We start from the raw sequence: 21,513 nt of genomic DNA, 5'->3' as shown, positions 1-21,513 counted from the left end.
ATGTTGTTAGAAACAAGTGTGTGAGCTCTTTGTATGGAAACATGAAGCACAACAAGTTCACTAAATCTATGGAAAGCCTCAACTACCCCTTCTTTCCATGTACGGGTAAAATACGAATCAGTATGTTTAAAGAATACAATAAGACAAGGATTAAAAAGTAAACAGATTAAAAAAAGTAAAAAAAAAAAGTTGATTTATCGTAATTGATCTAAGAGAGCTTGAGAAAAAGAAGAAAACATATTAAAAAAAGTAAAAGAATATATAACCTTATGAGTCTTTTTCCGGGGATCACCTTTGCAGGCAAACACACAATCTTGCTATAGTGAAGATTCTGGATACTGAGAGAGAGAGAGAGAGAGAGAGAGAGAGAGAGAGAGAGAGAGAGAGAGAGAGAGAGAGAGAGAGAGAGAGAGATTCCCGACAGCCTGACCCACTAGCGCTTAAGCCATCATAATTCGAGCTACAAAACTTGAAATCGATTGATTCTAGCGGCAAATGAAATTAGACTCATGTAGCTTTCTAACGAGATATTACAAGCATATATACGACAAGAATAGCTATCTAAAAACCAGCCCGTAATTCACTGTTACAATTCTGGAAATCTCGTTTTACTGCTGCGAAACACAAACTTTGGAAATTCATAACTCATTCAATACTCAATGGATTTACATGTTCTTGGTCATTTTAGAAAGCTCATACAGTCTACTATCCATGAAAAATATCCAAAAATAAGAACTCAGATCATATCGGTCTGTCCACGTCGATTTACAGAGACAGTTCAAACACTAATCCGGATCCAAATCACACGGCCAAGATCCAAATCAAAGGCAAACTCAGTTTAAATCAAGAACAAACATCATTGAATCGATTCCTAAACTATTAAATCCGGAACAAATACTAATCCACGCCCAAAATCACCCTAAGACAATCAGAGAGAAAAACCCCAATCCAAACCCTAGAATCGAATCTCAAAATTGGGGAAAAGAAATTCGCACTTGAATATCTCCGATTGGCTCTCCTCTCCTCTGATTCCGGCGTCCTCGACGTGCTCGCGGCGGCGCTGGTTCCTTCTCGGCCGCGCGCTGATAAGTGAGATTCATTCACACTTATCTATGACTCTTAGATAAGAATCGAAGCTTGTTCTTAATGTTTTTGATATTATTTTGTAGTTTTCATTGCATTTTCAGGTTTGAGAGAGTATGAGAAGGTGGTGGTACGAAAACGGGCTGAATCGGAGTTAAATCGAGCAAGTTATGGTCATTTGAAGTCAAGTCAACAAAAGTCAACGGAGGTCAACAAGAAGTCAGCTTCTCAAGGCTGGCGCGCCGCGCCTATTGAATGGCGCGCCGCGCCCCTGGTGACCAAATTTACACCCGAGAGCTCGAGCGGCCAACGCGCAAGAGAGGCGCGGCGCGCCTTCAGAAATTCAAGAGTGGCGCGGCGCGCCTGTTATGTGGCGCGCCGCGCCATGTGCTTTTTCAGAATTCTTGGAGCTCGTCTTTTAAATCATTTTTGGCCCTTGGATCTCATCCAAGGGTCCATATTTGCTCCGAAAACCTCTTCTAAACCCTCATATACACTTATTCAAAGAAGAAAAAAAAAGGCTTTGACATAGAACACTTTTACTTTTGTTTTGAAACCTTGAGAGAGAAAGTGAGAGAGAGAAAGCTAGGGTTGACACTCATTTTTGTTCTTGAGCTTGGAAGTGAAGAAGAAGAGGGAGAAGTGACAACCTCCATCATCCTCATCATCTCCATTTGTTCATCCTTAACTCTATCTCTTTTATTTATTGTTATTTACTTATTTACTCCACTTAATGCTTTGTTGAACATATTTTAAGCTTTCAAGAATTCTATTAAGTTTTGTTGATTATTTTTATCTATTGAGCATCGAGTATTGTGATTACTTTATTGTTTTATCTTAGTGGAATATTGAAGTAGTGCTTGAGTTAATGAAAGCTTTGTTTGGTTGTTGAGATTAGCATTCAATGTCTTGTTTCTTTATTGTTTTGTTTCTTTTACTTATTTCAATTTTACTTTGTTTATTCTTAATTATGAGTAGCTAAATAGATTTGGGGTGCGATGTAGTTGAGTAGTTGAGTTGGTTGGTCAAACCTTTGGATTAGATTGGTGCTTCATGGTTGGGTTGAGAGTGAAATTCTATGGGTATGGGGCGTGTGTTAGCGCTAATTAGAGTAGCTACCTAGTTAGTGAATCTTAGACGAGTTTAGACACCGAGAGGTAATAAACGAGTGAGCTCTACCCATCCCATCGTTAACCTTCCTAGAGCTATAGAAAGACTAGGGGGTAGATGTAGTTGATTGAAATCCCGGGCTAAATGCGGTTTTGTGTTTTAGTAGGATCCAAACCGAGAGGTGTAAGTTCGACACATAGCTAGGTTCCTAAAGACTTGAGAGAGATTAGTGAATGTTTTAAGAGGGATTGAGACTAAGTTTTACAACTCTAAACCCGAGCTTAGAATCGTACCAAGACCGACCGACTCGATGAAATAACAAAATCGCGCCCCTTCCTTTTAACTTGTGTTTAAATAGTGTTTTCACTTTTGTTTACATTTCATCTTGTTCTCAAAACAATCAAAAAACCCCCCATTTTTCATTTTCCATAACTCGAAAAAGAAAGCTAGTGAGTTCGCTTCGAAAATAGTCTAGAGTCCTTGTGGGATCGATATCCGTGCTTTTGCACTCTATTACTTGACGACACGTTCGCTTGCGTCGTGTAGAATTTTTCTTTAGTTAAGAAAATTCCCATCAAGTTTTTGGCGCCGTTGCCGGGGACTTCGGTTCTATTTTCGATTGAATTATCTAGTTTAATTTTTGAGTTTGTTTGTTATTATTGTGCTTATTGTGGGCCTCTTATGTTTTAAAGGTGCATGCGACGACGTAACCCTCCGCTCATTCCTATCAATCACGAGATCGAACGGACTTGCCGACGAAACCGAGCGGAGGCAAGGCGAGCCGCCATGGAAGGAGGCAATGAAGCACAACATCATGCTCGTCGAAACGCGGAACATGGAGAAGAACGAAGGACCATACTCGACTATGGTCAACCTACTTTCGACGAGCACCAATCGGCAATACGAATTCCGGAGATGGAAGGGAACCCAAACTTCGAGATTAAAACCTCGATCATCCACATGGTGCAAAACAACCAATTTGCCGGTTCCCCCTCCGAAGATCCGCAAGACCACATCAACAACTTCTTGCGGATTTGCAACACGTTCAATCTCCCTCACTTATCCAAGGAGGCCGTGTGTCTACGACTCTTCCCGTTCTCCATCCGAGACCGCGCACATGGGTGGTTATCCTCTCTTGCTCCGGGTTCGATCACCACATGGGATGACTTATGCTCGAAGTTCATCTCACGATTCTTCACTTTTGAGAAGATGACCCGGAGGAGAAACGAAATCCATAACTTTGGACAATACGACGGAGAGTCCCTTTACGAAGCGTGGGCTCGTTTCAAGGATATGATTCGGAAGTGTCCGGGCCACGGTATTGCGGAGTGGGTGCAACTCCAAATCTTCTATAGCGGGCTTATGGCCTCGACGCAAGACCGAGTCAACACCGCATCGGGAGGCTCACTTCTCGACAACACCACCACCGATGCATTTGCACTACTCGAGAAGATGGCCCAAGTGAACGATCAATGCCCGGTCGAGAGGAGAATTGCCGCGAGAGAGCCGATAACTCCGGAGATGGAGCTCCTCAAATCGTTGACAATTGAGGTAGCCAAACTCGCGAAGACCGTCCACGGAAAAGAAGCGGTGAAGGCGGTGGGGACATCTCACCACAAGTGTGGTTTGTGTGCGGGTCCTCATCCGACGGACGAATGTGGCGAGATAGAGGAGTCCAAGTTTGTGGGAAACCACAACAATCGTCCCACGTACCAAAACTCGGGGAATTATTACACGGGAGCGAGGAACAATCATCCAAACTTCTCATGGAGAAATCCTCAAGACCAAGTGGCAATGCAACCGGCTCCACCTCAACACCAACAACCATACCTTCCACCACATCATCAACAACATCAACACCCACCGCCTCAACAACACCATGGGAGCTCACAATACCGGAATAATCCTCCTCCTCAAGACAAGAGACCAAATCTTGAAGATTTAATTGCCCAAATGGCAATTGAAAACACCAAGTTCATGACGAACACCACGGCCGCACTCGAACGCCAAGAAGCGGTCCTCAAAAGCAACTCGGCCCAAATAAGAACTCTTGAAGTTCAAATGGGTCACTTCGCTAAAGCCATGAGCGAGAGACCGCAAGGGTCCCTTCCAAGCAATACCGATGTCAACCCCCGATCACAATGTAACGCCATCACTTTGAGAAGTGGTAATGTGGTTGACAACTCGACCGAGAGCCAAGAGAAAAAGAAAGGAAAGGCGCATGTAGACGAGTCTTCACCGACGGATCAAGCTTCACCGACGCGACTTCCGATTGCTCCACCAACCACCAAGGTTCCCGTTCAAGTCCCGTTCCCTCAACGCCTCAAGAAAAACAACATCGACAAGCAATTTGGTAAGTTTCTTGACATCTTCAAGAAACTAGAGATCAATATACCATTTGCCGATGCGATAGAGCAAATGCCGAAATACGCGAAATTCCTAAAGGAGATCATTTCCCACAAGAGACGGATAAGCGAAGAGTGCGATACTATCGCTCTCACCGAGGAGTGTAGTGCGATTATCCAACGGAGGCTACCCACGAAGTTGAAAGATCCGGGGAGCTTCACCGTTCCTTGTGATATTGGAGGCTCGAATCTTGGGAGGGCGTTATGTGACTTGGGAGCTAGCATCAACTTGATGCCGTACTCAATCTTCCTCAAGCTTGGAATCGGAGAAATCAAACCGACTCGCATCACGCTTCAAATGGCGGACCGGTCAATCAAGTATCCTCGTGGAGTGATTGAAGATGTACTCGTCAAGGTTGATAAGTTCATCCTCCCCGCGGATTTTGTTGTGCTCGACATGGAGGAAGATCGGAACATTCCGATCATTTTGGGGAGACCTTTCTTAGCGACCGCCGGTGCGCTCATCGATGTGCAAAAAGGAGAATTGAAGTTGCGGGTCAATGGCGAAGAAGCTCATTTCAACGTCTTCGACTCGGTGAAGTATTCGAGAGCTAGCGATGACGTGTTCCGAGTCGATATGTGCAACGCCATCATCAACGATTATGCTCACCAATCCACCGACTCACTCGAGGTATGTCTTCTAAACTCAATGGATTTTGCTAATGAGTTGTTGAGATGTGAAGCTTTAGGTGAAGCAAATTACATGGATAGCTTTGAGCCAAACCGAAAGAAGTATTTTGAAAGTTTGGGAGAGAGACCACCACGAGTCCTTCCAACCATCGAGAAGCCACCCGAGCTAGAGCTCAAGGAGTTGCCATCGCACCTCCGATATTCCTACTTAGGAGATGAGTCTACACTCCCGGTGATCATTTCCGCGCACTTGAGCAAGACGGAGGAAAATAAACTTTTGGAGGTGTTGCGAAGCCACAAGACCGCTATAGGATGGACTTTGTCCGACATCAAGGGCATTAGTTCATCCTATTGCACGCACCGAATCCACATGGAAGACGGCCACCGCCCCTCGATCGAGCATCAAAGACGACTCAACCCGGCGATGAAGGAAGTGGTGAGAAAGGAGATTTTGAAGTGGCTCGACGCCGGAGTCATTTACGCCATCTCCGATAGCCCTTGGGTGAGCCCGGTTCAATGTGTGCCGAAGAAAGGAGGCATAACGGTGGTGAAGAACGCCAACAACGAGCTCATTCCGACTCGAACGGTGACCGGTCACCGCATTTGCATGGATTATCGAAAGCTCAACAATGCTACCCGGAAAGACCATTTTCCGTTGCCATTCATTGATCAAATGCTCGATCGTCTCGCCGGCCACAACTACTATTGCTTCCTCGACGGCTACTCCGGATACAATCAAATCGCCATCGACCCCGAAGATCAAGAGAAGACCACTTTCACGTGTCCCTATGGCACATTTGCTTTCCGGAGAATGCCATTTGGACTATGCAATGCACCGGCGACTTTCCAACGGTGCATGATGGCGATCTTCTCCGACATGGTGGAGCGTACCATCGAGGTATTCATGGACGATTTCTCGGTGTTTGGTTCCGACTTTGACCAATGCCTTGAACATTTGTCCATGGTGCTTGCGAGGTGCGTTGAGACTAATCTTGTGCTAAATTGGGAGAAGTGTCACTTTATGGTGAAAGAAGACATTGTGTTGGGTCATCGAATCTCGGCGCAAGGATTGGAGGTTGACCGAGCCAAGATAGAGACGATTTCTAAGTTACCTCCTCCAATATCGGTGAAGGGAGTTCGAAGCTTTCTCGGCCATGCGGGTTTCTATAGGCGCTTCATCAAAGATTTTTCAAAGATCACTAAGCCTCTTTGTGGCTTGCTCGAGAAGGACGCGAAGTTTGTCTTCACTTTGGAGTGTTTAGAAGCTTTCAACACTCTAAAGAAGATGTTAAGTACGGCCCCGATCATCACCGCCCCGGATTGGGACTTGCCCTTTGAGTTGATGTGTGACGCGAGTGATTTCGCGGTTGGAGCGGTTCTCGGTCAAAGGAAGGACAAGGTCTTCCACACCATCTACTACGCAAGCCGAACTCTCAACGAAGCTCAACTCAACTACACCACCACCGAAAAGGAGCTCTTAGCCGTGGTGTTTGCCTTCGACAAGTTCCGGCCGTACGTCATCGGAAACAAGGTGGTAGTCTTCACCGACCACGCCGCGATACGATATTTAATTACGAAGAAAGATGCCAAACCTCGGCTTATTCGGTGGGTTCTCTTGCTTCAAGAATTTGATGTGGAGATCAAGGACAAGAAAGGAACGGAGAATTTGGTAGCCGACCATCTCTCTCGTCTCGAGACCTTTGAGCACGTCCACGATCGTGCCAAGCCCATTGATGACTTATTCCCCGACGAGAAACTCATGGCGGTTCAAGGAGTCACACTACCATGGTATGCCGATTATGTCAACTATTTAGTCGGCGAGGTAATTCCGGAAGACCTCAAGTCGTACCAAAAGAAGAAGTTTCTCTCGGATGTACGAAGATACTATTGGGAAGAGCCGATTCTCTATCGGCAATGTGCGGACCAAATCATTCGGCGGTGTGTCCCGGAAGACGAAATGGACTCGGTTATGAGGCATTGCCACAAGTTGGAGTGTGGAGGGCACTTCGGCCCGACACGTACCGCGGCTAAGATTCTCCAAAGCGGCTTTTATTGGCCATCGATCTTCAAGGATTGCCGAGAATTCATAATGTCATGCGATCGTTGTCAACGGACGGGAAACATCTCTAACCGGAACGAGATGCCGTTGACGAATGTCCAAGAGATTGAGCCATTTGACGTGTGGGGGATCGACTTCATGGGCCCATTTCCATCGTCCTACAACAACAAGTATATCCTCCTCGCGGTGGATTATGTAACGAAGTGGGTCGAAGCTAAAGCGACACCGATGAGTGACGGGAAAGCGGTCCTAAACTTCCTCAAGAAGAACATCTTCTCTCGATTCGGTACCCCTCGAGCCATCATAAGCGACGGTGGGTCTCACTTTTGCAACCGCCAATTTGAAGCGCTTCTCACCAAGTATAGCGTTACCCATCGGAAAGCGTTGGCTTATCATCCTCAAGCCAATGGCCAAGCGGAAGTGTCGAATCGAGAAATCAAGCAAATTCTCGAAAAGACGGTGGGTAGTTCGTTGAAAGATTGGTCTAACAAGCTCGACGACGCTCTTTGGGCTTACCGAACCGCATTCAAAACGCCCTTAGGTATGTCTCCGTATCGACTTGTTTATGGAAAAGCTTGTCACTTACCGGTTGAGCTTGAGCACAAGGCCTTGTGGGCGATGAAAAAGCTAAACTTCGACTACCAAGCGGCGGGACAACAACGACTCCTTCACCTCAACGCCCTTGACGAGCTAAGAACCGATGCGTATGAGAACGCAAAGATCTACAAAGAAAAGACCAAGGCGTGGCATGACAAACATATCGTGCGCAAGGAGTTCGTAGTGGGTCAACGAGTTCTTCTCTTCAACTCTAGGTTGAAACTCTTTCCCGGGAAGCTGAAATCTCGATGGTCCGGACCGTTCGAAGTCACTCAAGTGTTCCCGTACGGCTCGGTGGAACTCAAGGCCGAAAATGGATCGGTATTCAAAGTGAACGGACAACGTGTGAAGCATTACTACGGTGGAGTATTCGAGAGTGAGCGGGTAGTCACTCTCCTCGATCCCGAACAATGAACGTCAAAACGGTACCCCGTCGAGCTCTAGACGTTAAATTAAGCGCTTATGGGAGGCAACCCACAAATTTCTTTCATTGAATTTCCATTTGATTTTCTTCAATTTTATTTTTTTTGTGTTTTTTTTTTTCTTTAAATATTCTGTTTGAAGTTTTTCTTTCTTAGTTCTTATTTTGTTCTGTTTATATATATATTAAAAAAAAAAAAAAAAAAAAACTGCTACAGGGCGCGACGCGCTTGACAAGTGGCGCGCCGCGCCTAAAGGGAAAAAAAACTTACCGAGAGCAGGCGCGTTGAGGCGCGCTCAAGGGCGCGGTGCGCCTTTGTTTTTCTGGACATTGGCGCGGCGCGCCTGCGCGTTTTAATAACCCCGAATTGGCTCAAAACACCTCATTTTCAAATTTTCACAAACTCCCTCCTCTTCTCTCCGACCCATACTCATTTTTACTCGAAAATTTCTCATTCCAAACACAAAATTTCTTCAAAATCTTGCATCCAACATCATCATTTGTGCGTTTACTCCGGATTTCATCGTCGATTTTGAATCCTTTTGGCATTTTTTTACCTGAATTTCAACTTTTGAAGTGAGTTTGATTTCGAATTTTTATGAGTTGTTTGCGCATTTTGAGCTTGGATAGTGATATAATAATGTGTTTAGGATGTTTTTAGATGTGTTTGGGTGATCAAAAGTCTAGTTTAGTTTGGTGTTCTTAGGAAAATCTCATGCACGCTAGGTGTTCGTAAAAATGCCCGAGAGAGAGTTTGTTGACGTTTTTGTGTGTTTTAGGCCGAATTTGAACTTGTTGTTGACTTTATATAAGGTGGTAGTGTGGTGCGTAAGTGTTGATTTGACAATTTTGAGCATAGGGTCGATTTTTAAATTTTTCCATATTGTGACCCGTTTTCCCGGACGCCGTGGTCCGTTGTGAAACTAATGTCGTGCCGAGTTGTGATTTTCAGGAATGGCACCAAAGCGAGCGAGAGCGGCGTCATCCCGTGGAACTCCGTTGTCGAGGCTCATCGTCGGAGCCGACGCAAAATGGGCAAAAATCGTAGACAAGAACTTCATCCCGGAGAGGAAATTCGTGCCGAGCCCCGACAACGGGAACCTAAAAGCTCAAATCGAGGAGCGCGGTTGGGAAAACTTAGCGACCATCGAGACCCGTGCTATCATGGACCTTGTTCGCGAATTCTACGCGAACCTTGGGGCCACCGAAGAAACAAGCCCTTCGGTAACGGTTCGGGGGGTTTTCGTGAGCATAACGTCGAGGGCAATCAACGAGCATCTCGGCCTCCCTAGCATACCCGACGACGACTACCACAACTTAGCCCTCAACCCTCAATTCGACGATATTTTGACCACGTTGTGCGGCCTCGGAGCGTCGTGGAAGCGCAATCAAGCGGGAGAACCGCTCGAGCTCAAGACGACGCACATGAGCAAGTACGCAAAGACTTGGGCTCATTTCATAAGCTCGAACATCATGCCGAGCACGCACGCCCACGGCCTCCCGATCTCCAAAGCGGTGCTCTTGTATTGCATCGTCACCGGGCGTAGTGTCAACGTCGGGAAAATAATTCGAGCAAAGATGTTCGATGCGGCAAAGTGTTCTACAACCGGCGGTCTCGGTTTTGGCGGGCTTATCACGGAGATGTGTGAGACGGCCAATGTGAAGACGTATGACGACGAAGAGAGGGCGCCGAAAGGGAAGAAGATCGACTCCGCCTTCATCAACGGTCTTCCTCAAATGGCCGGGCTAGCGGAGGCGAATGGAAGAGGCTTCCTCAACATGGCTCCCGACCTCGAGGAACCCACCCGCTACCGACACGCGGCTCCGGAAGCGCCTATGCCCGAGCCCGACATCAATGAGCCACAATACGCTCAAGTGCTCGCAATGATGGGGAACCTCGGTGTCGCCTCTCAAGAGCGGTACCAAGTCGAGGACCGAAGGTGGGATGACTTCATGCGTCAAGAAGCCGAGCGGCGCCAACAAGACGATCAAAGATGAGAGTACACCTCTCAGTTCATGCGCGAGGAGACGGAACGACGCCGTGTAGAAGACCAAAGGTGGGAGCAATCGGAGGCTCGACTTGGGCAACTCGAGCGGAGCATCGATCAACTCGGTGCGGCGCACAACTCGCTCGCTTCCTATGTCGAGAATCAACACTCGTGGTTCTTGACCACGGCGGAGTTCGGCTACAACGCCTACACCCAATGGACTCCCGGAGGCGCCTCGGCAAGCTACCCCGACGCAAGTGGATCCGGTGCATCGTCAAGCCTCCCCGACGGCTTCTTCGACCCATTCCCGCCATGTTACCGATACCAAAGCTACTACGACGCACCTCCACCACCGCCGGACAATGATGGCGACACCGCCATGTGATCTCCTAGCTCCGCCCCCCTCCAATGCGCGCCATCGAGGACAATGTCGAGTTCAAGTTTGGGGGGGTGTTTCCACAAATTGCGGGGGCTTGTCGGTACTCCATTTTCTCTCTTTTCTCATTTTTCATGGATAATTTAAGTTTTATTGCTTTATTTTCGTTTTCGTAGCATATTTTGTTTTGGATAATTTAAGTTTGTTGGTTGTGTTATGTGTGTCTTTGGTTTAATCTAGTTTTTTTTTTTCTTTTTAGGTTTTCCATAATTTGTGTGACTTGATCTTAAGTAGCTTAATTTCATAATTTATTTTCTTTCCTTTTTTTTGTCGTGTTTGGATGTGTGAAATGCCTTGGTTTTGCTTGTGGAATATGAATGTTGATGACCCGTAGAGTCTTGAGACTTAGGAGTAATAGCAATGCATCTTTCTTGCGCTACAAGTCTTGTGCTTGGCCGAAACTCTATGGTGGCTTTGCTTAGCTTTTAGTGACCCGATGAATCTTCATCCCACGTTGCACGTTTCGAGTCCATAGAGAGTATTTAGGAGTTTTGAAAATCTAATCTTAGCAAGAATGCATCTCGGAACACTAGAACCGTTTGATCCTTCCTCGAGGCTCAATGGTAATAGGAGAGAAGCGTTAGGATGAAAAAGGCATAGGAATAGCCAATCGAGCCAAAAGCCAACCCGTTCTACTTCCATTTAGAACCCTATTCACATAAAGCCGAACGTAAATCAACTCGTGCTACATAGTCACAAAGAAGCCTAGCCAATGAATTGAAATTCCCACAAAGAACCCCGTGATCTAGCGACTCTTGAGTGACTCTTTGAGCGTGTGTGCGATATCTTGTAGATTGTGTGCTCTCTTTACTTGTCGAAATTTGTGCCGCGCCGGCTTTTGTTTATATCCATGTAAATTATTATTTTCCTTTATTTCTTCTAGTTAAAAAAAAAAAAATGAAACAAAAAAAAAGAAAAAAGAAAAAAAAAGGAGCACAATCTTGCTTAGTAAAGAGATGTACATATTCATATATCCTTTTACATTTTATTTTATGTTGTTTGTATTTGGCGTGGTGCAACATTTCTTGTTAGACAAGCAATCACATAATCTAGACTAGAGTTTGAAAAGTCTAAGTTTGGGGGTATTGGTGAAGCTTAGTGTTAACGAAGAAAAGAATGTAAAAGAAAGTTGTGAATATTGCTCTTTTGGTGAGTATGAGTCGCTAGGGTAGCGTGTTTAGTCACTTAAAAACTCCATATCCTACCCTTGACCCAAGCCTAACGTTACAAGCCTTGAAAGACCTTTGGACTAGCGCTTACTCTCCTAAACCGAGTGGAGAGTGTTTGGTGAAAGCCTAATGGTGTTCCTAATTCATCATTGAATATCCATTTTGAGTTTGCATGCTAGGAAAAGGTAGAAAGAACTCCGAAGATACTTGACTTGGACTCGATGAAAACTTTTACACGGGAAGCCTCAAGCTAGGTAAAGCCACACGAGAATTGGTTGAACACTTGTATTAATTGAGCTTTACATGTGATTGTTCTTACTCTTGAGTCGTTTTTGTCTAGGAGAGATGTTCATGCGAAACCAAGGCCATAGCACTTTCAACACTCATTTTTTTTAGTTTAGCGTAGCATAACTTCTTTCATTCTTCGGTATAGCTTTGTGACTTTGTTAAGTTTTGAGTGGTTGTGTTGTATATATTTTTGTTTTGTTACTTGAGGACAAGTAACGGTTCAAGTTTGGGGGTTTGATAAGTGAGATTCATTCACACTTATCTATGACTCTTAGATAAGAATCGAAGCTTGTTCTTAATGTTTTTGATATTATTTTGTAGTTTTCATTGCATTTTCAGGTTTGAGAGAATGAGAAGGTGGTGGTGAGAAAACGGGCTGAATCGGAGTTAAATCGAGCAAGTTATGGTCATTTGAAGTCAAGTCAACAAAAGTCAACGGAGGTCAACAAGAAGTCAGCTTCTCAAGGCTGGCGCGCCGCGCCTATTGAATGGCGCGCCGCGCCCCTGGTGACCAAATTTACACCCGAGAGCTCGAGCGGCCAACGCGCAAGAGAGGCGCGGCGCGCCTTCAGAAATTCAAGAGTGGCGCGGCGCGCCTGTTATGTGGCGCGCCGCGCCATGTGCTTTTTCAGAATTCTTGGAGCTCGTCTTTTAAATCATTTTTGGCCCTTGGATCTCATCCAAGGGTCCATATTTGCTCCGAAAACCTCTTCTAAACCCTCATATACACTTATTCAAAGAAGAAAAAAAAAGGCTTTGACATAGAACACTTTTACTTTTGTTTTGAAACCTTGAGAGAGAAAGTGAGAGAGAGAAAGCTAGGGTTGACACTCATTTTTGTTCTTGAGCTTGGAAGTGAAGAAGAAGAGGGAGAAGTGACAACCTCCATCATCCTCATCATCTCCATTTGTTCATCCTTAACTCTATCTCTTTTATTTATTGTTATTTACTTATTTACTCCACTTAATGCTTTGTTGAACATATTTTAAGCTTTCAAGAATTCTATTGAGTTTTGTTGATTATTTTTATCTATTGAGCATTGAGTATTGTGATTACTTTATTGTTTTATCTTAGTGGAATATTGAAGTAGTGCTTGAGTTAATGAAAGCTTTGTTTGGTTGTTGAGATTAGCATTCAATGTCTTGTTTCTTTATTGTTTTGTTTCTTTTACTTATTTCAATTTTACTTTGTTTATTCTTAATTATGAGTAGCTAAATAGATTTGGGGTGCGATGTAGTTGAGTTGGTTGGTCAAACCTTTGGATTAGATTGGTGCTTCATGGTTGGGTTGAGAGTGAAATTCTATGGGTATGGGGCGTGTGTTAGCGCTAATTAGAGTAGCTACCTAGTTAGTGAATCTTAGACGAGTTTAGACACCGAGAGGTAATAAACGAGTGAGCTCTACCCATCCCATCGTTAACCTTCCTAGAGCTATAGAAAGACTAGGGGGTAGATGTAGTTGATTGAAATCCCGGGCTAAATGCGGTTTTATGTTTTAGTAGGACCCAAACCGAGAGGTGTAAGTTCGACACATAGCTAGGTTCCTAAAGACTCGAGAGAGATTAGTGAATGTTTTAAGAGGGATTGAGACTAAGTTTTACAACTCTAAACCCGAGCTTAGAATCGTACCAAGACCGACCGACTCGATGAAATAACGAAATCGCGCCCCTTCCTTTTAACTTGTGTTTAAATAGTGTTTTCACTTTTGTTTACATTTCATCTTGTTCTCAAAACAATCAAAAAACCCCCCATTTTTCATTTTCCATAACTCGAAAAAGAAAGCTAGTGAGTTCGCTTCGAAAATAGTCTAGAGTCCTTGTGGGATCGATATCCGTGCTTTTGCACTCTATTACTTGACGACACGTTCGCTTGCGTCGTGTAGAATTTTTCTTTAGTTAAGAAAATTCCCATCACGTGCGGGTGGCGCTCGGGCTCGGTGGCTGGCTGGATGGCGCGCGCACATGGCTGGGGTCTCGGGCGGGTGCTGGTGGTCGTGCGTCCTCTCCCTCGGTCTCTCCCCTTCTCAGTCTCGCTCTCTCACTCTCTTATCATCTCTCTCTCGCTCGATCTCTCTTTCCCTCCCTCTCGGTTTTTTCATTCAGTTTTTAAAACTGAATGAAAAAATGAGGGGGATAATTGGCCCGGTTAAAATTTTAAACAATCAGGTGCGACTTAGTCGCACCTGATACTCAAAAGCAAAAAAACAATTTAGCGAATTTTTTTATACTTCGGGTTGACAATCTGGTGCGACTAGTCGCACCTGAAAGTCATTTAGATGCGACTAGTCGCACCTGATAGTTATGCGCATCAGAAAATCAAATTTGTAGTAGTGGATGGTCAACGAACTGAAAGAATGCTTGGCTGTCGAACAAAATCGAAGGACCGCTAGTCGTGTCACGGATTCGACCACTTCTATTGAAGTATTATCTATGACTATGCATACGTACCTTAATCCACTGGCAAGGTAGATAATTGATGTCAACTAGACTTCTTGAACCTACCGAGTATGTTAATATACCCTTCTTGGAGTCATGTTATTTGTTTTTTTTTTTTTAATTACTTTTCACCTCTTGTAACTTTTTTATTTGTTTATTAAGAAACATCTGTAAATTATAATGTGAGAAAATATGGTTTTTACGTGATAAATGTATCGTTGTTGATGATAATTTTAAGTTTGTTATGTTTGCTAATTATTTGTTTGAATAATCTTCTAACTGACTATATGTTATAAAACCTGATTTTCGCTAATTAGTCAAAGTTCAAAAGGGAGACCAAACTACGTAACTTACCAATACTAAAACTGTAAATATTGATAATTAATATTACTACTATGTGAATGTTGTAAATAATGATCAATTTACTTTTTGGACATAAGGTTTGCCTAATACAAATTATATATAAATATCATGTCTCTGCTATTTATATTATTATTTAGGGGTGTGCAAAAATAAAAACCCGTAAAAATATAAACCTGACCAGGTGATTGGTTTTGTAAACCGATGATCTGGTTTAAAATTTAATTCAATTCGGTCCGGTCTAATTTTTTAACTGGTTTAAAATGGTCAAGTCCGATTTTAAAAAGGGTAATTTAGCAAAATAGCCAAATCAAACCTTTAAAATTGCTAATTGGCCAAGGTTTTGTAAATACTAAGTAAATAGCCAGATAGCATTTAAGACATATCAGAATTTACTAAAAAACCCAACCTTTCCCGCCCATGCACACGAATTACTTAAAAAAAAAATTAAATGAGGTAGCGTGTAACGAAAAACGAGGAACATTAACCGCAATTGATTTCCGAATATCTCTCCACCATTTTCATACGCCATTAAGAAAAAAAATCTCCCAAAAATATTTCAAATCCTCTCCTCTCTGCGACGAACAGGGTTCTCCATTTGGGCGACCGACGAACAAGAAAAAATTTCCAGACCACCTCCTCTAGACGGCTCCAACGGGTATGCATGTGTGATTATTCTGCAATTGAAACTCTTATTTACCAATATTCATCCTCGATTTACTTATTAAACTATGAAAATTTTTATTTACAGCCTCGATTTACTTCCTAAACAAAGAAAAAATTTTCTTTTTTGGATTCGATTATGAAATATACGGTATAGAACATTCATCTCCCTATATATTGTGAGTCCGTGTATTAATTGGCTATAATCCCAACATTTACACATAACCCTGTTCATGACCTCGAAATTTTGGGGAACCGACTATTGTGAACGAGTTTGACGAATTAATCTTGATTTGTTTGTCAATATATTGATGCGTGGTTAAATGAAATCAGGTTTCGGTGTAAAATGTATGGGATAAAATATTGTGAATGCGTTTAAAATGGTTGTGTGTTTACTGTTAGAATGGAAGAGGTTTTGAACTTTTTTGCAGTAAATCTGAGTAAATCCGAGGTTGTAAACCTTGGTTTTGACAACAGTACCGGTTGTTAATATGTGTAGTAAATGTATGTAAATATTAAGAACTTTTATTTTTGGATTCGTGTAAGTGTTTATTTACGCATATTTACTGCATAATTTGTCGTATCCTGAACTTATTTTCATAGACAGATTGAAATATGATTAAACAAGATTGAATTTATTTCAGGCCAGAACCACTTAACTCACCATGGCAAGAACAAAAACTCCAGTTGTCAAAAACAAAGAGCTAACAATTACACCCTCTTCTGAAGTAGAGGTAAATTTAACGTTTTATGATATGTTTCAATAAATATTTTGGCCTGAGAATATTTACAACAAACCTATTTACAATGATGTTGCGTAATGATATTGTAGGTCCCGGCAAAACCTCCAAGAAAAATAGTTAGATCCCGTAGAGAGAAAACAGGGAAAGGATCACAAACTACCCACACTGACCACAAGGTAAATTTCAAGATAAACGTTGACATCATATGTATTTATGAGTAGTTTGAAACTAACTTGAATTTACAGTTTGGCGATCTCATAATCCCAAAAACATTCTGGGATACACAGCAGCGAATAATAGCTCACTCTCAGTTTGATATAATGTATTTACTCAAAAGAAGCCTAACAACTGATTTCCAGAAGAATTTATTCAACCAAGGACCATTTGGAAAGTTCCGACACTTACAGGGGACCACATACCCTAAAAAGTTAATACATCTACTGGTCTTATCACAAGTACATTCCGAGGACCCTACTGAACTCCTTTTCAACATAGGGGGTAATGTTTTGGCATTCAATGTCTATGATTTCGAGCTCTTTTCAGGTACCCACAATTTTCACCTTTTATTTACATAACTTTATAGATTATGATAACTGAGAACATGAGAATTTTTCAGGATTGAAATGCGGGCCAATTCCTGACATTGACAACGACTTGCGCCCTGACAACCCTCTCAAAGATGAGTACTTTATGGTGAGTGGTACTCAAAAAGCAAGGTATTTACTTGGAATGTTGTCCGGAAGCTTTGGCGGGAGTGATGAAGATAGGATTGCCCTGATGAATGTGTGCATCCTAGAGCTTATGGTGTTACCAAGGGAACTAAAGGTCGAAATCAATGATAAACACCTTCGTATGGCGGCTGGCCCTCAACTGTTTTCTTCATATCCATGGGGCCAAGTCAGCTACAATGCACTATGTGCATCAATGAGGAAATTGCAAACTGGCTGTGTTGGTACCAAAGGATTCAACATTGAGGGTTTTCTTCAACCCTTAGTTGCATGGGCATTCGAAGTAATTCCAGAGTTTGCAGCTCAAACCTTCACAACCCGCCAACCATAACATAACATTCCAGGAATGTTAAAGTGGGCGTTTGATTGCACCCCAACCTACGATGAGCTTAAGGTGGCCGTATTCGAAAATACCAAGGTATTTACTATAACATAACATTTATGTAAATATTTTAGTGTAAATACTAACAAAAATTTGATTTGTAATACTACAAACAGATTAGGATAATCCCCGTGATACCTACGGAAGAAGAGTTTGCATTGGGATTCGAACCACGTGATGAATCAAAACCCACTCTACGACATCCTCCTAGGGACAATGACATAAGTCCGGCATCCAAAAAAGGGAAATCAAAGGTCACCAACAACGCGACCTCCTCAAACAATTCAGCTCCAAAAGATGTGAACGAGGAAATCCAATTTCTCAAAGACGACTTAGATTTTACACATCGCAGAATGTATAAAATGCAAAAAGAAATAGAGGACGTTAACGAAAAGTACAACAAGTTGGTGGAAATCGTAAACAAGTTTATTCATAGAGATGATAATTCCCCTCATGCACCTCACAATATAGTAATCTCCTAAACATTTACTAATTACTGTATTTATTGTATTTACACTAATTAATGTATTTCTAGTATTTACAACAAACTTTTAAACAGGTTGAAGGGACACCCAACAATAAAACCGAAGACGTTATCGCGCACGATAGTGATGAAGAAGACATGAACGAGGTAAATAATAGTACCTGAATACGTTAATATACTTAATATTAACATTGATTAACGTTGTGAATTTTCAGGTTGAAGTAAACCTTGACAAGAATACCGAACCTACTGCTCAGATTGAAAAAGAAATTACACAAGTAAATTCGGCCCAATCAACTATATTAATATATATTAACATTGTATATCTAAATTCATTTGTATTTTCATATGCACACAGTCTGAAGACGCCACCGTTGTACAAACCAAAGTGACAACAAACATCGCGGCACAACCTAATGCACAGCTTGAACAAGAAGTATTGGAAGAGGCAATCAATTCATATCAATTGACATTGACAAAATTGGTATGGAAAATGCTACCTTTTCAATAACATCAACCAATGGTTTACTTATTTCTGCATGAAACACCTATAAGAATTATATTCTATAATATTTACAACTTTACAGATGAAAATGAGGTCAAAGAATGATAAAAATGACAATCAAAGAGAGGAAGGACAATCTTCAATTCAGCCGGTTGAGTACGTAGACGTAAACATCCAAAAAGAGGGCACGGTAATGTTTGTAAATAATAAAACTTCAATAAAATTAAATCTTCACATATGACTAGTAATTCCAATATTTATATGAACCAGGACAATGTGGAGCATGACATATCGCCTCTGTTGGGACCAGACAAACTAGTGAATTACAACCCAGTATGTTAAATAGTTTATATTTACAACTAAAAGATTTTTGTAAATAAATGATTAAAATATTTCCAGGACTCTCTGAAGAGATTACAAGATGATTGGCGATATATGCTAGATAACGTTGACATCGTTGCTGCGACACAGGTCCCCCAGGTTAGTGACAATAAAGCTCCAACCGAGAAGGACGAAACAAGAGTGAAAAAGCGTCTCAAGAAGAACGGCGAACCAGTTGCAATGAAGCTTGCAGTCAATGAGAGACCTAAACACGTTATAAAGAAACCAGCAACGCTACATTCCCCATATGTCACGAAGAAGAAAGGAACCAAGCAAGTTGATGAGAATCCAAGCAGCCAGCCTAGTTTCTCACTCAACATCGACGATGTCTAACCATTTATCTTGCTTTTTAATTCAACATCGGGATTTTCAAGTTAATTCTAGTACTAATTACGTGTATTTTGGGTTTTATGTTTAGAAACTCTTTTGGTATTTTGGATTGTATGTTAATCCAAAGAAACATACATATCACTAAACTTTGTCATTTCTAAGACCTATATATTATGATGTTAAACTCTTTTTTTGCAATCATGACGTATGTAAATATAGGTAAATAATTTGTATACGCATTGTAAATGAACATTCAACCATCATTATTTACATAAGTTTGCATATCCCTACATAAATCAACCAAACTTTACAAGAGTTATTTACAACTTATATATATTAACAAATCACTAAACTTTGTCATTTCTAAACAAAACTTTGTCATTTCTAAGACCTATATATTAAGATGTTAAACTCTTTTTTTGCAATCAAGACGAATGTAAATCTAAACTCTTGTAAATGCACATTCAAACATCATTAATTACATACGTTTACTGAACCCTACATAAAACAACCAAACTTTACAAGAGTTATTTACAACGTATATATATTAACAAACCAGCTGTTTGATCATATTTACAAAGGTGTACTTAACCCTATAGATATCTATTTACTGTTGTTATATGTACAGAGTAATTTATTATTTTAAAATTGTAAATAAATTTCAAACAAAAGACTTCAACAGCTTTATTAGTAAAAAACAATAGTTCAACAATAAATAGCATCTTAAAAAAACAGCAGCTAAAAAACAACATGATTACACACATCCTCTTTTATTGTGACCTAGTTGTCCACATTTGCTACATCTTTGACGATATGGCTGAACTCTTTCCGACTTGGAACGAAACCTTTTCTCTCTAGGTCTCCCAGCTAAACGTTTCTGAACTGGTGGTGGTATTGTCACAGCATCTGCTGGCAGATCCCAAACTCCATCATGGCAAACAGGAACTACATCTATGGCATACGTTGCACAATAATTTTGTTGAGAATAATATGCAGGTACATAATCAATGGGCCTCAAATTCCTACGATATAAAGCAGCTACAACATGAGCACAAGGAAAGTCTTCTAGTTGCCAATAATTGCAACTGCAATATCTAGTATTGGTCTCAACAATCAAACGTCTAGCACCGTCAACAACTTCAAACTGACACTCATTAATAGCATAAACCTGTAAAAAGTTGAACGTTAGTAAATATCACCTATATTTACAATGATTTACACAACATTCATTATAAACTTACGTTCATAGTCCTTGCAGCTTCTTGAGACTCAAATAGCATCTTGAGACCAGTATTTGTAAGGCCGGATTGCATTTTAGGAATGAGAAGTCTTTTCTTATTGAACCAATCTTGAATAAGGCTACGATAACACAAAACCAACATGGCCACAGGCCAACCCCTTGCTTCTCTCAAAACTGCATTCAAGCACTCCGAAATATTGGTAGTCATCACATTAAACCTCTTTCCTGGAAAATGACTTCTGTGACCACAGTTCTGGATTGGCCCGCGGCAAATATTTTTTGATCTTTTTATTAGAGCACGAGATAATGTTAAAAAAAATCAAACTCTTTCGGCGTGTAAGCCTTAGCACACCTATAAAACAGAGGCTGAATGAAAGACTTCCCAAATTTTGTTTTCACGTTAGCCCATAAGTGTTGCATGCATATAGCAAATTTGGCCTCAGGAAATACATCATGAATTGCCTTAGGGATTGACAAATTTCTATCCGATACAAATACCAAGTCCTCCTTGACCCCATAAACATGCCTCAATTGCACCATGAACCAATTCCAAGATTTGTCATTTTCAGAATCAACAATACTAAAAGCCAGTGGGAACAAATGATTATCCCCATCCTGAGCAGTCGCCAAAAGTAACGTACCATGTGATTTCCCTTTCAAAAATGTGCCATCCACCGAAATAACTGGCCTACAATACTGGAATCCATGCACCGACGCCCCAAGAGCCAAGAAAAAATATTTGAATGACTTATCAGGATTAACTTCTGTAACACAATATGAACCTGTGTAAATATAAAACAGTAAATCGGTTATGATATATTAACTGCCAATGTTGTAAATAAATGTAAATACAAATGCAACTCAACATATATTTCCATAAAAAATCAATGCAGAGAGTGATACTTAAAACGTTATTCGAAAATACCTGGATTCTTTTCAACAATCAAATCACCAATTATAGGTAAATGACTGTATGATTTTTCGTAGTCACCACGCAACTCTTTTAGCACCTCTGCACGTCCCTTCCACGCCTTGAAATAACTAGTATCAACTTTATATCGAGACTTCATTATTTCA

The 21,513-nt window shown here is 41.6% G+C and overlaps 2 protein-coding genes across 2 annotated transcripts; one reads left to right on the top strand and one right to left on the bottom strand.

The window, feature by feature from the left end:
• The first annotated feature begins 2,979 nt into the window (after window positions 1-2,979).
• On the top strand, window positions 2,980-8,298 carry LOC149385858 (uncharacterized). The gene is made up of 3 exons (XM_089626428.1): window positions 2,980-4,702; window positions 5,606-7,186; window positions 7,691-8,298. The coding sequence occupies exons 1-3, from the start codon at window positions 2,980-2,982 to the stop codon at window positions 8,296-8,298; spliced, it is 3,912 nt and encodes a 1,303-aa protein (XP_089482554.1).
• An 11,386-nt stretch (window positions 8,299-19,684) lies between these two features.
• Window positions 19,685-20,644, bottom strand: LOC149385857 (uncharacterized). Its single transcript, XM_089626427.1, has 3 exons — window positions 20,438-20,644; window positions 20,042-20,364; window positions 19,685-19,694 (listed from the first exon to the last, which is right to left on the bottom strand). Exons 1-3 carry the CDS (start codon window positions 20,642-20,644, stop codon window positions 19,685-19,687), a joined length of 540 nt encoding a protein of 179 aa, XP_089482553.1.
• Window positions 20,645-21,513: the final 869 nt, after the last annotated feature.

The sequence above is a fragment of the Urtica dioica genome, chromosome 9, assembly GCF_054948205.1.
Source record: "Urtica dioica subsp. dioica isolate 48M chromosome 9, U.dioica_male_clone48M_v1_H2, whole genome shotgun sequence".
In the NCBI taxonomy this organism is placed as follows: Eukaryota; Viridiplantae; Streptophyta; class Magnoliopsida; order Rosales; family Urticaceae; genus Urtica; species Urtica dioica.
The sequence above is the reverse complement of the archived record's forward strand: the minus strand, read 5'-3'. Positions and strand labels throughout refer to the sequence as shown.